This window comes from Bombina bombina, chromosome 1 (assembly GCF_027579735.1).
Source record: "Bombina bombina isolate aBomBom1 chromosome 1, aBomBom1.pri, whole genome shotgun sequence".
Lineage (NCBI taxonomy): Eukaryota > Metazoa > Chordata > Amphibia > Anura > Bombinatoridae > Bombina > Bombina bombina.
In genome coordinates this window covers 625,714,684-625,734,341 of record NC_069499.1, presented here as the reverse complement: position 1 = coordinate 625,734,341, position 19,658 = coordinate 625,714,684, and the positions used below count along the sequence as shown (strand labels likewise).

The following is a 19,658-nucleotide window of genomic DNA, read 5'->3' as shown; positions in this document are numbered from 1 at the left end:
TTCCATCTATGCCATACCTGTACTCTATTGTGCAAAAGGGTGGCATATGTGTTGTTTCATGCTGTTGTGCCTGTTGCGGGTCGTGGCCCATGGTATAAAAAGGCTGAAGGAGAACGACCTGTAATGGGTGCCCCAGCAAATTTTTAGAAATTTTTTCCCGGTTCCTCTCAATTATCTCCGGGTTTCTAAAATGGATGCGATACCTGTACTCGCTTGTGCAAAAGGATGGGATATGTGGTGTTTCCTGCAGTTGTTTCTGTTGAGGGTTTTATAAAAATGCTGAAGGAGAACGACCTGGAGTGGGTGTCCAAGCATGTTTTTTTGGGCAATTTCACGTTTCCAAACAATTATCTCTGGGTTTCTAAAATCAATGCCATAACAGTACTCTATTGTTCAAAAGGATGCCATATGTCCTCTTTACTGCTGTTGTTTCATATGCGGGTCCTGGACTCTCTTATATAAAGGCTGAAGTAGAAAGAAGTGTCCTGGGTGTACAATCATTTTTTTGGTTCAATTTCCCGGTTGCAACAAATTATCTCCGGGTTTCTAAAATCAATGCTTTACCTGTACTCCATTGTTCAAAAGGATGCCATATGTCCTCTTTCCTGCTGGTGTTTCTGTTGAGGGTCCTGGACCCTGTTATAAAATGGCTGAAGCAGAAAGAAGTGTACTGTGTGTCCATCCAAACCTTTTTGTGATTCAAATTTCAGGTTGCAAAAAATTATCTCCCGGTTTCTAAAATCAATGCTTTACCTGTAAATAACATGTGCGTCACCACAGTCTCCAAAGCTGTTGTCAGATGTATACAAAAACACTGATAAAGTATTCCTTTCGGGGCGCAAAGAGATGGCTACCGGAACACTCCAGGAACTTCCCAAGAGTCGCTCTCTTGTGTTTCTGGTGATGTTGGAGACATCTGTGTAGTGTACAGGGAGGCCCAAAATCCTCTCCATCTCTGTGCACCACAGGACAGGACGTCCTTGTCATCCATAAGCACAGGAAATTGCTGGCATTTTCCTTGCTTCAAGAAGTTCAGCTTTTGTGGTGATAGTACAGACTTTAATAAACTTTGGTTTCCTACCATACTCAAGACAATCTTGTAGTTCAAGCTTCAGACTTGCTGTGGGAAACAGTGGCCTGTCCATACCAGGAAGATGATTTAGACAGAAGCAACAAGCTCTGCTTGCAGGTGACACATGTTTATCATCAATCATCAAAGGGGTTGCGTGCAGAATATGGCAGATGGCCTCTTATTCACATGTTTGTCCAGAGCCACAACATTTGCAAACAGCCAGAAGAAAGGTCGGTTCTCACCAGCCTTAAGTTGCGCTTCATTTACCAAATGCTGATATTCAAAAAATAGACAAACAGTGCCTTAAAAAAGACATTTGCAATATGGATTCACCAGAGCAAGGTCATTGCAAGTACTTCCCACTGTTGGTGATATTCACCCTGGACTGAATAACTCTTCAGACCACGACAGGTTAAAGAGGGTTCGTTTATTGAAAAACACACTGCAGTGAGGAGAGAATGAATACAAAGTTTTCTCTGGGGGGGGTCAGTCCCCTTCCCAAACATTTATACAAGAGGCAGGGCATTCTTGAACTCCATATCTAGGCTAATACAGTTTATGATTGGCTGGCTAAAATGCAAGAGTTTCCACCAAATATGGTTATAACATAAGTAAAAAAATACAGTTTAGACACAAAGTAGCTGGTTTAACTGTCTGACTGTATATCAAAAAAGGGCAAAGGTCAGGGATGAACTAATGTCTGCTCTTATGTTAACAAAGAGAGCTGTGTAAAAAGCATATCATTCTACAAGCTTACTAATTTATGGTATACATCCATCCATATACTCACATATGTTTGGCCTACCAGGACAACAAGGAAATTGAAAGTTTAGATACAAGGATAGATAAGGATTAGATTTAGAAGAAAAGTAAAGAGACATACACTAGCTACTATAAAACATTGCCCTTAAGCAAGACAGGCCCCCAGCTGACTAACAATGCCTGCATAGAAATTAACCCATTCAGACCTCACTAAGCACTGCAGGAAAAACAGTTACAGATATTGCTTATTATTTTCAACATCACGATAACAAAATTAAAATGCAACAACTCCGCAATCTTCCCCTTCACATTATTATTGTCACACTCCCTTGTACTCCTATGCCCAGCTCCCTGCTCTTGTTTTTGTTGAGGGTCCTGGAGCCTCTGCTAAAAAGGCCTATGGATAAAGAAGTGTACTGGGTGTCTATTCAATGTTTTTTTAGATTTCCTGGTTGCAACTAATTATCTCTGGGTTTATAAAATCAATGCCTTTCCTGTAATCTATTATTCAAAAGGATGCCATATGTCCTCTTTCATGATGTTTTTTTATGTTGAGGCTCCGGGAGCCTCTTATAAAAAGGCCTTAGGATAAAGAAGTGTACTGGGTGTCCAATCAATGTTTTTTTCTATTTCCCGGTTCAGATAAATTATCTCTGGGATTCATAAATCAATGCCTTTCCTGTAATCTATTTTTCAAAAGGATGCCATATGTCCTCTTTCATGCTGTTGTTTCTGTTGAGGCTCCGGGAGCCTCTTATAAAAAGGCCTAAGGATAAAGAAGTGTACTGGGTGTCCAATCAATGTTTTTTTCTATTTCCCATTTCATATAAATGATCTCTGGGATTCTAAAACCAATGCCTTAACTGTAATCAATTGTTCACAAGGATGCCATATGTCCTCTTTCATGCTGTTGTTTCTGTTGAGGCTCCGGGACCCTCTTATAAAAAGGCCTAAGGATAAAGAAGTGTACTGGGTGTCCAATCAATGTTTTTTTTTATTTCACAGTTGCAAAAAAATTATCTATGGCTTTCTAAATTCTATGCCTTACCTGTCATCTATTGTTCAAAAGGATGCCATATGTCCTCTTTCCTGCTGTTTTTTTTGTTGGGGGTCCGGAACACTATTCTAAAAAGGCCAAAGGAGAATGACCTGTACTGTACTGGGTGTCCAATCATGTTTTTGTTTTCAATTTCACGGTTCATAATAATTATCGCTGTGTAACTAAAATCAATGCCATACCTGTACTCTGTTGTTCAAAAGGATGGCATATGTGGTATTTCATTCTGTTGTGGTTGTTGAGGGTCATGGCCGTGGGACAGCGTATAAAACGGCTGAAGGAGAACAACCTGTACAGCCTTGCTCCTCTTTTTAGGCAGGCCAGCTCTTTGCATACATGCCCACAGACTCTGTAACGCATGCCTCTTTTAGGGAGAGGTGCAGCCATAATGCAGGGTCAGAACCTCTGCCTGCAACTGTTATACTCGATTTTGCGAAAGGAAGTAACCTTACCATGGTTCCCTGCACGCACATATTGTTGTTATATTTTGGTGAGGGTAATCATGATGGCCATGTAGACCACCACCGAGAGTCCTGGAAGTAACAGGGATGAGATGAAAGTGCTAAGAATAGTACTACTTGAAACAACCGAGTTAGCCATGGGTGTTAATCCAAGACCGCTTGGCTTTATTTTTGTTTTGGGTGCGGCTAATCATGCAGGCCATATAGAGCTGCCACCATTCGGTGTTGTATCAGCTATAAAAATAAGAACTGTACTATCAAAATACAGCCAATGAAGGGCCTATGAAGACTGAGCAAAGGTTGGATTGTAGTATTTTGTTCGGCTAATCATGATGGCCATGTAGACCACCCATAACAGGGATGAAAGTGCTAAGAATAGTACTAATTGAAACAACCGAGTTAGCCATGGGTGTTAGTCTAAGACCACTCTGCTTTTTTTGGGGTTTGGGTGCAGCTAATCATGAAGGCCAGATAGACCTGCCAACATTTGGTGTTGTAACAGGTATTAAACTGCAAAGAACAGTACTACTTAACACAACCTACTTACCATGGGTCCCAGAGCATATGTTTGGTTATTATATTTTGTAAGGGTAATCATGCAGGCCATATAGACCTCCACCGATAGGGGGGGTACAGGGATTAGTGAGTATGAGTAACAGCTATTAAGGACATTACTAATTAACACAACATAGTTACCATGGGTCGCAGACCAAGAGCAGATGTCTTATTATTATATTTTGTATGGGTAATCATCCAGGCCGTATAGACCTCACCAAATAGGGGGAGTTACAGAGATTAAAGTGCTAAGAATGGTAGTACTTAAAACACAACCTAGTTAAAATGGGTACCAGACCGCATGTCTTATTATTATATTTTTTCAGGGTAATCAGGCAGGCCATATAGACCACCCCCGATAGGGGGGGTAACAGGGATTAAAGTACTAAGAAAAGTACTAATTAACACAAGCTAGTTATCATGGGTCCAACACCGTGTGTCTTGATGTTATACTTTGTCAGGGTAATCATGCAGGCCATATAGACCTCCCTTGATAGGGGGAGTAACAGGGATTACAGTTATAAGAATAGTACTACTTAAACACAACCTAATTACCATGGGTCCAAGACCAGATGTTTTCTTATTATACTTTGTCAGGCTAATCATGCAGGCCATATAGAGCTCCAACAAAAGGGGGGGTAAGAGGGATTCAAGTGATAAGAAAAGTTTTACTTAACACAACAAAATTACCATGGGTCCCAGACCGCGTGTCTTGTTGTTATACTTTGTCAGGGTAATCATAACCGCCATATAGACCTCCACCAATAGGGGGAGTTACAGGGCTGAAAGTGCGAAGAATAGTACTACTTAACACAACCTAGTTGAGTCCAAGACCGCATGTTTAATTATTAGACTTTATGAGGGTAATTATATATCTAACAAATCTATATATTTCTCTTCTATCGATTCTATCTAACTATCAATCTATGTATATCTATCTATCCTATCTATCAATCTATCTTCTGTCCGGGATGTTTTGAGACAGCCACTTGTGTTTCTGACAAATTTGAAGTAGGAGGACAGAACAATCATCTTCCATCTCCCGGTTCCACAAATGAAGGCCATATAGACCTCATCTGATAGGGGGAGTAACAGGTTGTAGTAAAATTTTTAGAATATTACTACTTAACACACCACGGGTCACAGACCACATGTCTTATTGTTATACTCTGTCAGGCAAATTATATATATTTCAAATCAATTTATTTATATATCAAATCGATCGAACTATCAAACGTATCGATCAAATGTAGATTGCATCTATTGATCGATGTAATTCGTATCTATAAGATGTATATTACATATTTTGGTTGATGTCATTCGTATCTATAAAATGTATATTGCATCTTTGATTCGATAACATTCGTATCTATCAAATGTATATTGCATCTATTGATCGATGTAATTCGTATCGATCAAATGTATATTGCATCTATTGAGCTATGTACAGTGTATCGATCATATGTATATTGCATCGATTGAGCTATGTAATCTATGTATCTATCTATCAAATCTATCTATCTCGTGGTTGTGCAAGTGGACTGTTTGTGGTTGATTGCGGTGCGTAACACTTGGAGTTTGCTCTGTCACTGTTATGCGGCCGTAACCCTTACACTACCTGATAGATACGACATCATAACTGATGTTTTAAAGCACGTTATTGCAAACAATTTGGGAATGTTAGTTGATTTAGGCCCATTATGGGTTAAAAGCAGACTCTGCATAAACTATGTAATTTTCCATGGGAGTTTTGCCATGGATCCCCCTCCAGCATGCCACAGTCCAGGTGTTAGTACCCTTGAAACAACTTTTCCATCACTATTGTGGCCAGAAAGAGTCCTTGTTGGTTTTAAAGTTCGCCTGCCTATTGAAGTCAATGGCGGTTCGCGCGGTTCGCGGGTTCGTGAACAATACCAGAAGTTCGAGTCCGCCGTTCGCGAACCGAAAATTTTAGGTTCGCGACATCACTAATAGCCAACACTAAAATAAAGTATTAACCCCTAAACCGCCGACCCCCCACATCGCCAGCACTAAAATAAAGAATTAAACCCTAAACCGCTGGCCCCCCACATCACAAATACTAAACTAAACCTATTAACCCCTAAATTGCTGCCAACCAACATTGCAACACACTAAATTAAACTATTAACCCCTAAACCTAACACCCCCTAACTTTATACTAAAGTTACAATATACTAACTACCTTAACCCCTTACGGACCACAGCACTTTTCTATTTTCTGACCGTTTGGGACCAAGGCTACTTTTACATTTTTGCGGTGTTTGTGTTTAGCTGTAATTTTACTCTTACTCATTTACTGTACCCACACATATTATAAACCGTTTTTCTTGCCATTAAATGGACTTTCTAAAGATACCATTATTTTCATCATATCTTATCATTTACTATAAAAAAATATAAAATCTGAGGAAAAAATGGAAAAAACACACTTTTTCTAACTTTGACCCCCAAAATCTGTTACACATCTACAACCACCAAAAAACACCCATGCTAAATAGTTTCTAAATTTTGTCCTGAGTTTAAAAATACCCAATGTTTACATGTTCTTTGCTTTTTTTGAACGTTATAGGGCCATAAATACAAGTAGCACTTTGCTATTTCCAAACCACTTTTTTTCAAAATTAGCGCTAGTTACATTGGAACACTGATATCTATCAGAAATCCCTGAATATCCCATGACATGTATATATTTTTTTTTAGAAGACAACCCAAAGTATTGATCTAGGCTGATTTTGGTATATTTCATGCCACCATTTCACCGCCAAATGCGATCAAATAAAAAAAAAAAAGTTCACTTTTTCACAAATTATTTCACAAACTTTAGGTTTCTCACTGAACTTATTTACAAACAGCTTGTGTAATTATGGCATAAATGGTTGTAAATGCTTCTCTGGGATCCCCTTTGTTCAGAAATAGCAGACTTATATGACTTTGGCGTTGCTTTTTGGTAATTAGAAGGCCCACTAAATGCCACTGCGCACCACATGTATATTATGTCCAGCAGAGAAGGGGTTAATTAGGGAGCATGTAGGGAGCTTGTAGGGTTAATTTTAGCTTTAGTGTAGAGTAGTAGACAACCCAAAGTATTGATCTAGGACCATTTTGGTATTTTTCATGCCACCATTTCACCGCCAAATGCGATCAAATAAAAAAAAAAAAAAAAAAAATTTTCACAATTTTAGGTTTCTCACTGAAATTATTTACAAACCACTTATGCAGTTATGGCACACATGGTTGTAAATGCTTCTCTAGGATCCCCTTTGTTCAGAAATAGCAGACTTATATGGCTTTAGCGTTGCTTTTTGGTAATTAGAAGGCCACTAAATGCAGCTGCGCACCACACGTGTATTATGCCCAGCAGTGAAGGGGTTAATTAGGGAGCTTGTAGGATTAATTTTAGATTTAGTGTAATGTAGTAGACAACCCAAAGTATTGATCTAGGCCCATTTTGGTATATTTCATGCCACCATTTCACCGCCAAATGCGATCAAATAAAAAAATTCGTAAACTTTTTCAAATATTTTTGGTTTCTCACTGAAATTAATTACAATCAGCTTGTGCAATTATGGCACAAATGGTTGTAAATGCTTCTCTGGGATCCCCTTTGTTCAGAAATAGCAGACATATATGGCTTTGGCGTTGCTTTTTGGTAATTAGAAGGCCGCTAAATGCCGCCGTGCATCACACGTGAATAATGTCTAGCAGTGAAGGGGTTAATTAGGTAGCTTGTAGGGAGCTTGCAGGGTTAATTTTAGCTTTAGTGTAGAGATCAGCCTCCCACCTGACACATCACACCCCCTGATCCCTCCCAAACAGCTCTCTTCCCTCCCCCACCCCACAATTGTCCCCGCCATCTTAAGTACTGGCAGAAAGTCTGCCAGTACTAAAATAAAATGGCTAGATTATGAGTTGTGCGTTAGGCTGAAAAAGCAGTGTTAACAGGTCCTAACTCTGCTTTTTCACTACCGCTGCTATTACGAGGCCACTTTTTTGGCCTTACCGCAAAACTACTTACGTAAACTTCATGAAGTCTTTTTCTATGGGACTTCCATAGCGCCGTTATTACGAGTCTGTCCTGGGAGGCCAAAAGGTGAGCGGTACACCCTCTACCTCCAAGATCCGTAATGCATTTTAAAGTCAGTAGTTAAGAGTTTTATGGTACAACGTCATAACATAAAACTCATAACTAAAGTGCTAAAAAGTACACTAACACCCATAAACTACCTATTAACCCCAAAACCGAGCCCTCCCGCGTTGCAAACACTAAAAGAAAATTTTTAACCCCTAATCTGCCGCTCCGGACATCGCCGCCACTAGAATAAACATATTAACCCCTAAACCATCGCACTCCCGCCTCACAAACATTAGTTAAATATTATTAACCACTAATCTGCCATCCCTAACATCGCCGCCACCTACATTATACTTATTAACCCCTAATCTGCCACCCCATATGTCGCCACCACTATTTTAAATTTATTAACCCCTAAACCTAAGTCTAACCCTAACCCTAACACCCCCTAACTTAAATATAATTTAAATAAATCTAACTAAAATTACTATGATTAACTAAATTATTCCTATTTAAAACTAAATACTTACCTATAAAATAAACCCTAAACTAGCTACAATATAAATAATAATTACATTGTATCTAGCTTAGGGTTTATTTTTATTTTACATGCAAGTTTGTATTTATTTTAACTAGGTAGAATAGTTATTAAATAGCTATTAACTATTTAATAACTACCTAGCTAAAATAAATACAAATTTACCTGGAAAATAAAACCTAACCTAAGTTATAATAACACCTAACACTACACTACAGTTAAAGGGACAGTCTACACCAGAATTTTTATTGTTTTAAAAGATAGATAATCCCTTTATTACCCATTTCCCAGTTTTGCATAACCAACACAGTTATATTAATATACTTTTAACCTCTGTGATTATCTTCTAGCTTAGCCTCTGCAAACTGACCCTTTTTTCAGTTCTTTTGGCAGACTTGCAGTCTAGCCAATCAGTGCCTGCTCCTAGATAACTTCTTGTGCATGAGCACAGTGTTATCTATATGAAATACGTGAACTAACACCCTCTAGTGGTGAAAACTGTTAAAATGCAATCTGAAAGAGGTGGGCTTCAAGGTCTAAGAAATTAGCATATGAACCTCCTAGGTTAAGCTTTCAACTAAGAATACCAAGAGAACAAAGCAAAATTGGTGATAAAAGTAAATTGGAAAATTGTTTACAATTACATGCTCTATCTGAATCATGAAAGTTTATTTTAGCCTAGACTGTTCCTTTAAATAAATTAACTAAATTAAAAACAATTAAATAAATTAAATTAAATTAGCTAAATCACAAACAAAAACAAACACTAAATTACAGAAAATAATAAACAAATTACATGATATTTAAACTAATTACAGCTAATCTAATAGCCATAACAAAATAAAAAAAGTCCCCCCAAAATAAAAAAAACCCTAGCCTAAACTAAACTGCCAATAGCCCTTAAAAGGGCCTTTTGCGGGGCATTGCCACAAAGAAATCAGCTCTTTTACCTGAAAAAAAATACAAACAACCCCCCAACAGTAAAACCCACCATCCACGCAACCAACCCCCCAAATAAAATACTAAGTAAAAAACCTATGCTCCCCATTGCCCTAAAAAGGGCATTTGGATGGGCATTGCCCTTAAAAGGGTAGTTAGCTCTTTTGCGGCCCAAAGCCGTAACCTAAAAATAAAACCCACCCAAAACACCCCTAAAAAACACTAACCCCCTGAAGATCGACTTACTGTTCTGAAGACCAGACATCCATCCTCAAGGAAGCGGCAGAAGTCTTCATCCAACCGGGCCGAAGTCCTCAACGAAGCCGGGAGAAGTCTTCATCCAAGCCGGGCGAAGTGGTTTTCCAGACGGGCAAAAGTCTGCATCCAGACGGCATCTTCTATCTTCATCCATCCGACGCGGAGCGGCTCCATCTTCAAGATATCCGACGCGGAGCATCCTCTTCATCTGGAGTCTTCTTACTGAATGACGGTTCCTTTAAGTGATGTCATCCAAGATGGCGTCCCTTAGATTCCGATTGGCTGATAAAATTCTATCAGCCAATCCGAATTAAGGTAGAAAAAATCCTATTGGCTGATCCAATCAGCCAATAGGATTGAGCTCGCATTCTATTGGCTGTTCCAATCAGCCAATAGAATGCAAGCTCAATCCTATTGGCTGATTGGATCAGCCAATAGGATTGAACTTCAATCCTATTGGTTGATTACATCAGCCAGAAGACTACGGATGAAGAGGATGCTCCACATCGGATGTCTTGAAGATGGAGCCGCTCTGCCCGTCTGGAGGACCACTTCGCCCGGCTTGGATGAAGACTTCTCCCAGCTTCGTTGAGGACTTCGGTCCGGTTGGATGAAGACTTCTGCCGCTTCCTTGAGGATGGATGTCCGGTCTTCAGAACAGTAAGTCGATCTTCAGGGGGTTAGTGTTAGGTTTTTTAAGGGTGTATTGGGTGGGTTTTATTTTTAGGTTAGGACTTTGGACCGCAAAAGAGCTAACTGCCCTTTTAAGGGCAATGCCCATCCAAATGCCCTTTTCAGGGCAATGGGGAGCTTAGGTTTTTTTAGTTAGGGTTTTATTTGGGGGGGTTGGTTGTGTGGGTGGTGGGTTTTACTGTTGGGGGGTTGTTTGTATTTTTTTTTACAGGTAAAAGAGATGATTTCTTTGGGGCAATGCCCCGCAAAAGGCCCTTTTAAGGGCTATTGGTAGTTTAGTTTAGGCTAGGTTTTTTTTTTTGGGGGGGGGGGCTTTTTTATTTTGATAAGGCTATTAGATTAGGTGTAATTAGTTTAAATATCTTGTAATTTGTTTATTATTTTCTGTAATTTAGTGTTTTTTTTGTTGTGATTTAGCTAATTTAATTTATTTAATTGTTTCTAATTTAGTTAATTTATTTAATTGTAGTGTAGTGTTAGGTGTTATTGTAATTAGGTTAGGGGTTTTTTTCCAGGTAAATTTGTATTTATTTTAGCTAGGTAGTTATTAAATAGTTAATAACTATTTAATAACTATTCTACCTAGTTAAAATAAATACAAACTTGCCTGTAAAACAAAATAAACCCTAAGCTAGCTACAATGTAACTATTAGTTATATTGTAGTTAGCTTAGGGTTTATTTTATAGGTATTTAGTTTTAAATAGGAATTATTTAGGTAATAATAATTTTTATTTAGATTTAGTGTAATTATATTTAAGTTAGGGGGTGTTAGGGTTAGAGTTAGACTTAGGTTTGGGGGTTAATAAATTTAGTATAGTGGCGGCGACATTGAGGGCGGCAGATTAGGGGTTAATAAATGTAGATAGGTGGCGGCGATGTTAGGGATGGGAGATTAGGGATTAATAATATTAACTAATGTTTGCTAGACGGGAGTGCGGCCGGTTTAGGGGTTAATATGTTTTTTATACTGGCGGCGGTGTCCGGAGCAGTAGATTAGGGGTTAATAAGTATAATGTAGATTTGGGGTTAATAAGTGTAAGATTAGGGGTGTTTAGACTCAGGGTTCATGTTAGGGTGTTAGGTGTAAACATAAAATGTGTTTCCCCAGAGGAATCAATGGGGCTGCGTTACTGAGTTTTACGCTGCTTTTTTGCAGGTGTTAGACTTTTTATCAGACGGCTCTCCCCATTGATTCTTATGGGCAAATCGTGCACGAGCACGTACGACCAGCTCACCGCTGACTTAAGCAGCACTGGTATTGGAGTGCGGTAAGGAGCTCTACGCTCACGTCTTGCCTTTTAACGCCGGGTTTGTAAAAATCCGTAATACCAGCACTGCAGGTAAGTGAGAGGTGAGAGAAAACTGCTCGTTAGCACCGCATAGCCTCTAACGCAAAACTCGTAATCTGGCCGAAAGTTTTTTGAGGTTTTTTTAAAAAAAAATCAGGTCCTACCCACCAACGATTAAGGCCATCGATGGCTGATGCAGAGAGGGCCACAGAGTGGCTCTCTCTGCATCGGACTGCTAGAAAGTGTTATTGCAGGATGCCTCAATATCGAGGCATCACTGCAACAACATGAAAGCGGCTGGAAGCGATCAGGATCGCTACCACCGTTTTCAAAGACCAACAACGTACGGGGTACGTTCTCGGTCGTTAACTGCATTTTTTTGCAGGACGTACCCCATATGTCGTTGGTTGTTAAGAGGTTAAAATAAATAAAAACTTACCTGTGAACTAAGCTTAAAGGGACGCTGAACCGCGATTCAGATAGAGAATGCAATTTTAAGCAACTTTATAATTTACTCCTATTATCAAATTTTCTTCATTCTCTTGGTATCTTTATTTGAAAAGCAAGAATGTAAGTTTCGATGCTGGCCCATTTTTGGTGAACAACCTGGCGTTTTCTTGCTGATTGGTGGATAAATTCACCCACCATTAAACAAGTGTTGTCCAGAGTTCTGAACCAGAAATTGTCTGGCTTCTTAGCTTAGATGCCTTCTTTTTCAAATAAAGATAAAAAATTGATAATAGGAGTAAATTGGAAAGTTGCTTAAAATTGCATGCTCTATCTGAATCACAAAAGAAAAAAATTGGGTTCAGTGTCCCTTTAAAGGGACATTAAACACTAAATACATGCTAGATAGAATGATGCATTCAAAGAAAAGATTAGTCCATGACTAACATGTAGATGTATTTTTTAAAGTTTCATTAGTTGTTTAAAAAGTGACAAAATAAGTGCAAAGTTTTAGTGTCTATAAAACACTGGGAGCTGCCATGTTGTAACTTGTGTTACCTTCTCTGCTGTGGCCAATTAAGGACAGTTATACATAGGTCACTAGAGTGTGCAGCCAATGGTTGTGCTGGATTTAACAGTGTTCTGCACTTTCATTTCTAACAGGAACTGAAAAGCTCACAATTTCAGAATGAAATTACAGGCAAAGAGGACAAAATAAATAATGAAAGTATATTGCAGAGTTGTTTTATTATATAAAATTTATCATTTTATATTACCATCTCAAAGTGTTTAATGTCCCTTAAAGCTTACTATTTAAAAAAAAACTAAAATAAACAGAAAATAAAAAACCTAAGTTACAAAATAAAAAAATCCTAATACTACAAAAAAATAAAAAAAAAACATTACAAAAAAAACACTAAAATTACAAAAAATAAAAAAATCTAAGATTACAAAAAATAATAAACAAAATTATCCAAAATAATTCAAATTAAACCTAATCTAATACCCCTATAAAAACAAAAAAAAGCTACCCCAAAATAAAAACACCCCCTAATCTAACAACATACTACCAATAACTATTAAAAGGGCCTTTTGTAGGGCATTGCCCTAAGTTAAACAGCTCTTTTACCTAAAAAAAATTACAAAGTACCCCCTAACAGTAAAAAGCCCCATCCAACCAACCCCCACTAAAAAAGGGGCATTTGTATGGGCAATCAGCTCTTTAGGGCCCATTAAAAAATAAAAAGCCCTAATCTAAAAAAAAAACCACCCCAAAAAATTTAAAAAAACCTAACACTAACCCCAAAAAATGTACTCACAGTTCCTAAAGTCCGGGCATCCATCTTCATCCAGGCGGCGACAAGTCTTCATCCAGGCGGCATCTTCTATCTTCATCCCGGTGGCGTGGAGCTGTGGCTGCGCGAAGCTGAGCAGGACCGTCGACGACGACATCCAACACGGAGCCTTCTCTTCATGCGATCTCTGCCGCACACTGAAGATTGAATGCAAGGTACCCCTTTTATATTTGGGGTACCTTGCATTCCTATTGGCTGAAATATTCAAATCAGCCAATAGGATGAGAGCTGCTTAAATCCTATTGGCTGTTCAAATCAGCCAATAGGATTTAAGCAGCTCTCGTCCTATTGACTGATTTGAAAATGTCAGCATGATGAGGAGCCTCCATGCTGCTGAGGACCGCCGATCCCGATCCTTGCATTGGGGGAGACCGCTCCGCACCTCCAGGTAGAAGATGGTCCCGTGTTGAATGAAGATGGAGCCACCTAGAAGAAGACTTTCACCGCCGGACTTCAGGAACTGTGAGTCCCTATTTATGGGTTAGAGTTAGGTTTTTTTTGTGTGGGTTTTTTTTTTAGATTAAAGATTTTTTTTTAATGGGCAGCAAAAGAGCTGATTGCCCATACAAATGCCCCTTTAGGGGCAATGGGTAGCTTAGATTTTTTTTTTTTATTGTTAGGTTTTTTTATTTTGGGGGGTTGGTTGGGTGGGGGGTTTTACTGTTAGGGGGTACTTTGTAATTTTTTTTAGGTAAAAGAGCTGATTGCTTCAGGGCAATGCCCTAAAAAAACCCTTTTAAGGACTATTGGTAGTTTATTGTTAGATTAGGGGGTGATTTTATTTTGGGGTGGCTTTTTTGTTTTTATAGGTGTATTAGATTAGGTTTAATTTTTATTATTTTGGATAATTTCGTTTATTATTTTTAGTAATTTTAGATTTTTTATTTTATGTAATTTTAGTGTTTGTTTTTTTTTGTAATGTTAGTTTTTGGGGGGGTTTGTAGTGTTAGGATTTTTTTTAATTTTGTAACTTAGTTTTTTATTTTTCGTTTATTTTGTTTCTTTTAAATAGTTATGTTAGGTTTATTTAGAGTTTAAGATTAGGTTTTTTTTTATTTCACAGGTAAGTTTTTATTTATTTTAATATAGTTATATTTTAACTTTAATTTAAAGTTAGGGGGGTGTTAGGATTAGGGGTTAATAGTTTAATTTAGTGTATCACGATGTGGGGGGCCGGTTGTTTAGGGGTTAATAGGTTTAGTTTAGTAGTTGCGATGTGGGGGGGCGGCGGTTTAGGCGTTATTAGCTTTATTTTAGTAGTTGCGATGTGGGGGGGGCGGCAGTTTAGGGGTTAATAGGTTTAGTTTAGTAGTTGTGATTTGGGGGGCCTGCGGTTTCGGGGTTAACAGGTTTATTTAGGTGTTAGCGTTACCGGGGGTGGTGGTTTACGGGTTAATCACTTTATTTAGCTTTGGGGGCAGCGGATTAGGGGTATTTAGACTAGGGTTTATGTTAGAGGTTAGGTTTTTATGTAACCTGCTTGTCCCCATAGACATCAATGGGGATTGCGTTATAGCGATTGCCATTCCGCAATCGCAGGTGTTAGTTTTTTTTCTAACACTTTCTCACCATTGATGTCTATGGGGGAAAATGTGCACAAGCACGTCAAGTCAAGCCTTGGCTTTTGTGCGGTTATGGAGCTTAACTCACCATACCGCACAACAAAAGAAGGATTTTCTGTAACTTGTAATGGCAGCGCTATGGAAAGTGCGGTATCGCTAAATTTTTTGCGTTATTTGCGCAATGGGTTTAGCGCACAACTTTAATCTTGGTGAATGTTATTGCTCATTATATATGAGAAAATATAAGACAGACATTTTTCCAATTGACTTATATTATAAAACTAGCTTCATTTCATAATATTCTGTGCTGAAGAGATACCCAGGCAACTGGATCACTAAATGGCAAGAAATAGTGCTGCCATCTAACATTCATGCAAAACTGCTGCCATATAGTGATACAGAAACATGCTGGCTCCTAAGCATACATCCCTGCTTTTCCACAAACCATACCAAGAGAACAAAGAAAAAATGGTTATAGAAGTAAATTAGAAAGTTGTTTAAAATACTCTATCTAAATCATGTAAGTTGGGTTTCATATCCCTTTAAAGGTATAATTAAGTCAAAATTATACTTGCATGATTCAGATAGAACAGGTCATTTTAAGAGACTTTTAAATTTGCTTCTATTTTCAAATGTGGCTCTTTCTCTTGGTGTCGATTGTTGACAAAGAATACGCACATATCCTACACTAGTGGGAGCTAGCTGCTGATTGGTGTTTGCACACATGTGTCTCTTATGATTGGCTAACTAGATGTGTTCAGCTAGCTGCCAGTAGTGCAGTGCTGCTCCTTCAGCAAAGGATAACAATATAATGAAGCAAATTTGATAAAAGTAAATTGGAAAGTTGTTTGAAATTGTATGTTCTATTTGAATCATGAAAACAAATTATGCGGTTTCCTGTCCCTTTAAAGGGCCATTATACACTCATTTTTTCTTTGCATAAATGTTTTGTAGATGATCTATTTATAAAGCCCATTAAGGTTTTTTTTTGGTTTTTTTAAATGTATAGTTTTGCTTATTTTTAGATTTTTTTTTAGATTTTCAGACTCCTAACCAAGCTCCAAAGTTTTATGTGAATACCGTCAGCTACCTTCTCCAGCTTGCTCCTGTTTGTGTAAAGGGTCTTTTCATATGCAAAAGAAGGGGGAGGGGGAGGGTCTTATTTCCCACTTGCCGTGGCTTTCCAGCTACCTTTTCAACAGAGCCAAACTGACAGCTTCTAAGTAAGTTTTTAAACAGTTTTATACTGAATTTTTATATCAGTATCTGTGCATCTTATTCTTCATAGTAGTGTCTATTACATGCAGTTATATGAAAATGAGTGTATACTGTCCCTTTAAGTGATTGTATGAGAGATATATTAGCCTATTATCATTTAAAATGAGAGACCTAATTAGAAGGGCTATATAACCCAGGGGAATCCAGTCTTTTTTACATTTGAGGAAGGGGAAGCATTGAAACACATTTGAGGAATCTCTCTAAACCACAAACAAATTGGATTCATACTGCTACTAAAGTATAATTATCTAGTTTGCATTATTTCTTATTGCATACTCTATATTTAAATTGTTTAGTTTTATCCATAAATTTTCTATAAAGACAATTCATTTTGAGAAACCTGATAAATATATATTTTTATTTAGATAAAGTTATTAGCGCTTGACCACTTGAGTCGTCAATTTCCAAGCCCTAAATAACAATTATTCTTTAAACATGAATACTTAAAGGATTACTTTCTGTTATAATTTTTAAGCCAAACAACTAACATATTAAAGTTAATAAACATTAATTAAAACCTACTCACCTATATTTTCTCCAAAACGAAGTTTCATAACGTTATAAAAGTTATATCTTTTATTCGCCGATGATGTCACGTTATCCTACCCACTATTTTTGGCACTATGTGTTCAAAATACTTAAACCAATGAAATTGTGTTTATTTGCATCTCATTATCTACCTATACGTTCCCAATATGTATGCGTTAAAAAGCGGCTCTAATTTGCATGCGCAATATGACCTGTTGAAGACGAAGTTGCAAAAACTTTATAAAGCGCCATTTTGAATCCTAGGTATTGTAAACGGATTGGTACAGAGCAAAGGATACCCATGGAGTGGGTTTGGAAAACAATTAAATTTGCAGACAAGATTTCTGATATACGATAGAGATATGTTAATGAAATGCTATTGATAAAAAGTGTATTTGGGGTAGTTTGTTAGTAACAGGCATAGAAAATATTTACTTACAGTGTCCCTTTAATAAAATAACGTACAGACAACTCAGCTTTGGTATAAAAATCTGGCCACAGTCTGTTTATTAAATAACAATAACTTAAAACTATAAATGAACAACTTTGAAAACACCATACATACTTATTAAAATTGACCAACCCTGTGGTGCTAGTCCCAACTGCTTAAAGGGACACTAAACCCACATTTTTTCTTTTGTGATTCAGATAGAGCATGACATTTTAAGCAACTTTCTAATTTATTCCTATTATCAAATTGTATTCATTCTCTTGGTATCTTTATTTGAAATCCAAGAATGTAAGTTTAGATACCAGCCCATTTTTGGTTAACAACCTGGGTTGTTCTTGCTGATTGGTGGATACATTCATCCACCAATAAAAAAGTGCTGTCCAGAGTACTAAATAAAAAAAAAAGTTTAGATGCCTTCTGTTTCAAATAAGGATAGCAAGAGAACAAAGAAAATTTGATAATAGGAGTAAATTAGAAAGTTGCTTAAAATTGCATGCTCTATCTAAATCACGAAAGAAAAAATTTCGGTTCAGTTTCCCTTTAAATTCTTTAATCCACGCTACAAAATTATTTCTTTGACCAGGCTGTATCTCAACTTCAGCTGGACATAGCTAAGTCTGTTTATTTCCTACCCTATAACCAAACTCCAAGGGCCCCGTGCCCAAGCAGCTGCTTATTTAGCTCTCCCACCCCGTAGAGAGGCCACCAAACAGTTTTATGGCCTTGGTCCCCCATGTAAAGAATTACTGAGGACTAGCACCCCCGCCCAGCTGTGACAAGTACAACAATACCAAACCAAATTGAGGGGAATAACATTACCCATGTAACTTGCTTATTTTCTTTAAATTTGATGGTGCTAAAACGATACATACCCCCACTTAGGACACACCTCCCCAAGATCACATGGGCCTATTTTATCCCAAGAGGTCAAAGGCCCCCTCCCACTATGTCCCTCCGTGTCCAGGACCTGATGAAATTTACTGTACATAAATACATATACACACATATACAGGGAGAGACTAAGGGAAGAAGAGAAAGAAAGATTTGTGTTATTATATTGTTATTTATTAAGGGTGGTTTTCTATTTCTTTTATCGTTAGCTGTTACCATAGAAAGATCACTATGTACAGCTAGGCAGAGCTGCTAATTTAATTGTATGGTGCTAGCAATATAGATTTAAATTGCTGATTAAAATATTTTTAAATCCTTTTTTTTATGTCAACCCTTCCTTTATCAGTGCTGGATGTCTTCCCTGAGCGCTGCAATTGTTCGAGACTAACGATAAACTGCTCAAGTCGGCAGCTACACTCGGTTCCCTTAGTATCCTTCAATGTCACAAAACTGTGAGTATTCACAACATAACCCTCACATGGGTTCCCTGGTACAAATTCAAAGACATGTGTTAAATGGAAACAATGATAAAAATACTTATAATTTACAGAACTTATTAATTTAATAGTGTACTTTATTTGATAAAGAGGCTTGTTTATGCCCTAAATCTATGTCATATATGTAGATCACCCATTGCTATCATTGTTATTATTATTTGCCTAAAAATGTATATAAAATTCTCTGATGATATAATATTTTATAATTGGGGCAATTGATATTGTGTCTATTCATCTTCATGGTTACTGTTTACTGGTTAAGTGTCTAAATCATGACCACAGCTGTATCCCTTGATTAACCAATATCAGGCTATTTAAGGGAGTAAACCGGATATTCAGCCATGGTCTATGATTAAGGCTTGTCTTCATCCGAAACGCGTAAGACTGGCAGGGAACTGTTGGTCTTTAAATCATTTTTTTGATACTTTTATTGCTTTGAGCTTTTTTACCCTGTAATCAGTGTGTATGTTTTTGAATAAATCATTTTTGCATTGGAGCTCGCTGGATTTTGTAGTTTATGTTCTCAATCTACTTTATTTTATAGCAAATGAATAGTACCGTTAAAATATGTTCACTAATTACAGTAGTGGCAATGCCATGTTTTTTAAAATACCCAACTGGTACAGGTGGCTGCTATCTGAAGACCTGATTTTCCAAAGGTCCCACATTTTGTTTGTAGAATGTACTATATGAATTGTGTATATTTTTTTCAATTAATAAAATGATAGTTAGTGCTGCTGGTCTGAATGTTGTGGGTAATCAAATAGGTAAACAAAAATGATCCATTTTTATTGGCAACAGGTTCTTAAAAAATAAATTGATTGGTTATCTTGATGTAATGAGAAACAAGCAATAGCAAATTGTGTATTATGGTTACTTATCGTATTGTAATAGTTAAAGGGGAATTACCTCTAAACTGCTGACCTATTAA

At 37.5% G+C, this 19,658-nt stretch overlaps 1 protein-coding gene across 1 annotated transcript in view; it reads left to right on the top strand.

Annotated features, from left to right (window-relative positions):
* LOC128660144 (relaxin receptor 1-like) overlaps window positions 1-19,658 on the top strand; it is a 291,316-nt gene that overhangs the window by 118,610 nt on the left and 153,048 nt on the right. The window contains exon 4 of the mRNA XM_053713798.1: window positions 18,577-18,682. Within this exon, the coding sequence (XP_053569773.1) occupies window positions 18,577-18,682 (106 nt within the window). The remainder of the gene's footprint in view (window positions 1-18,576; window positions 18,683-19,658) is intronic.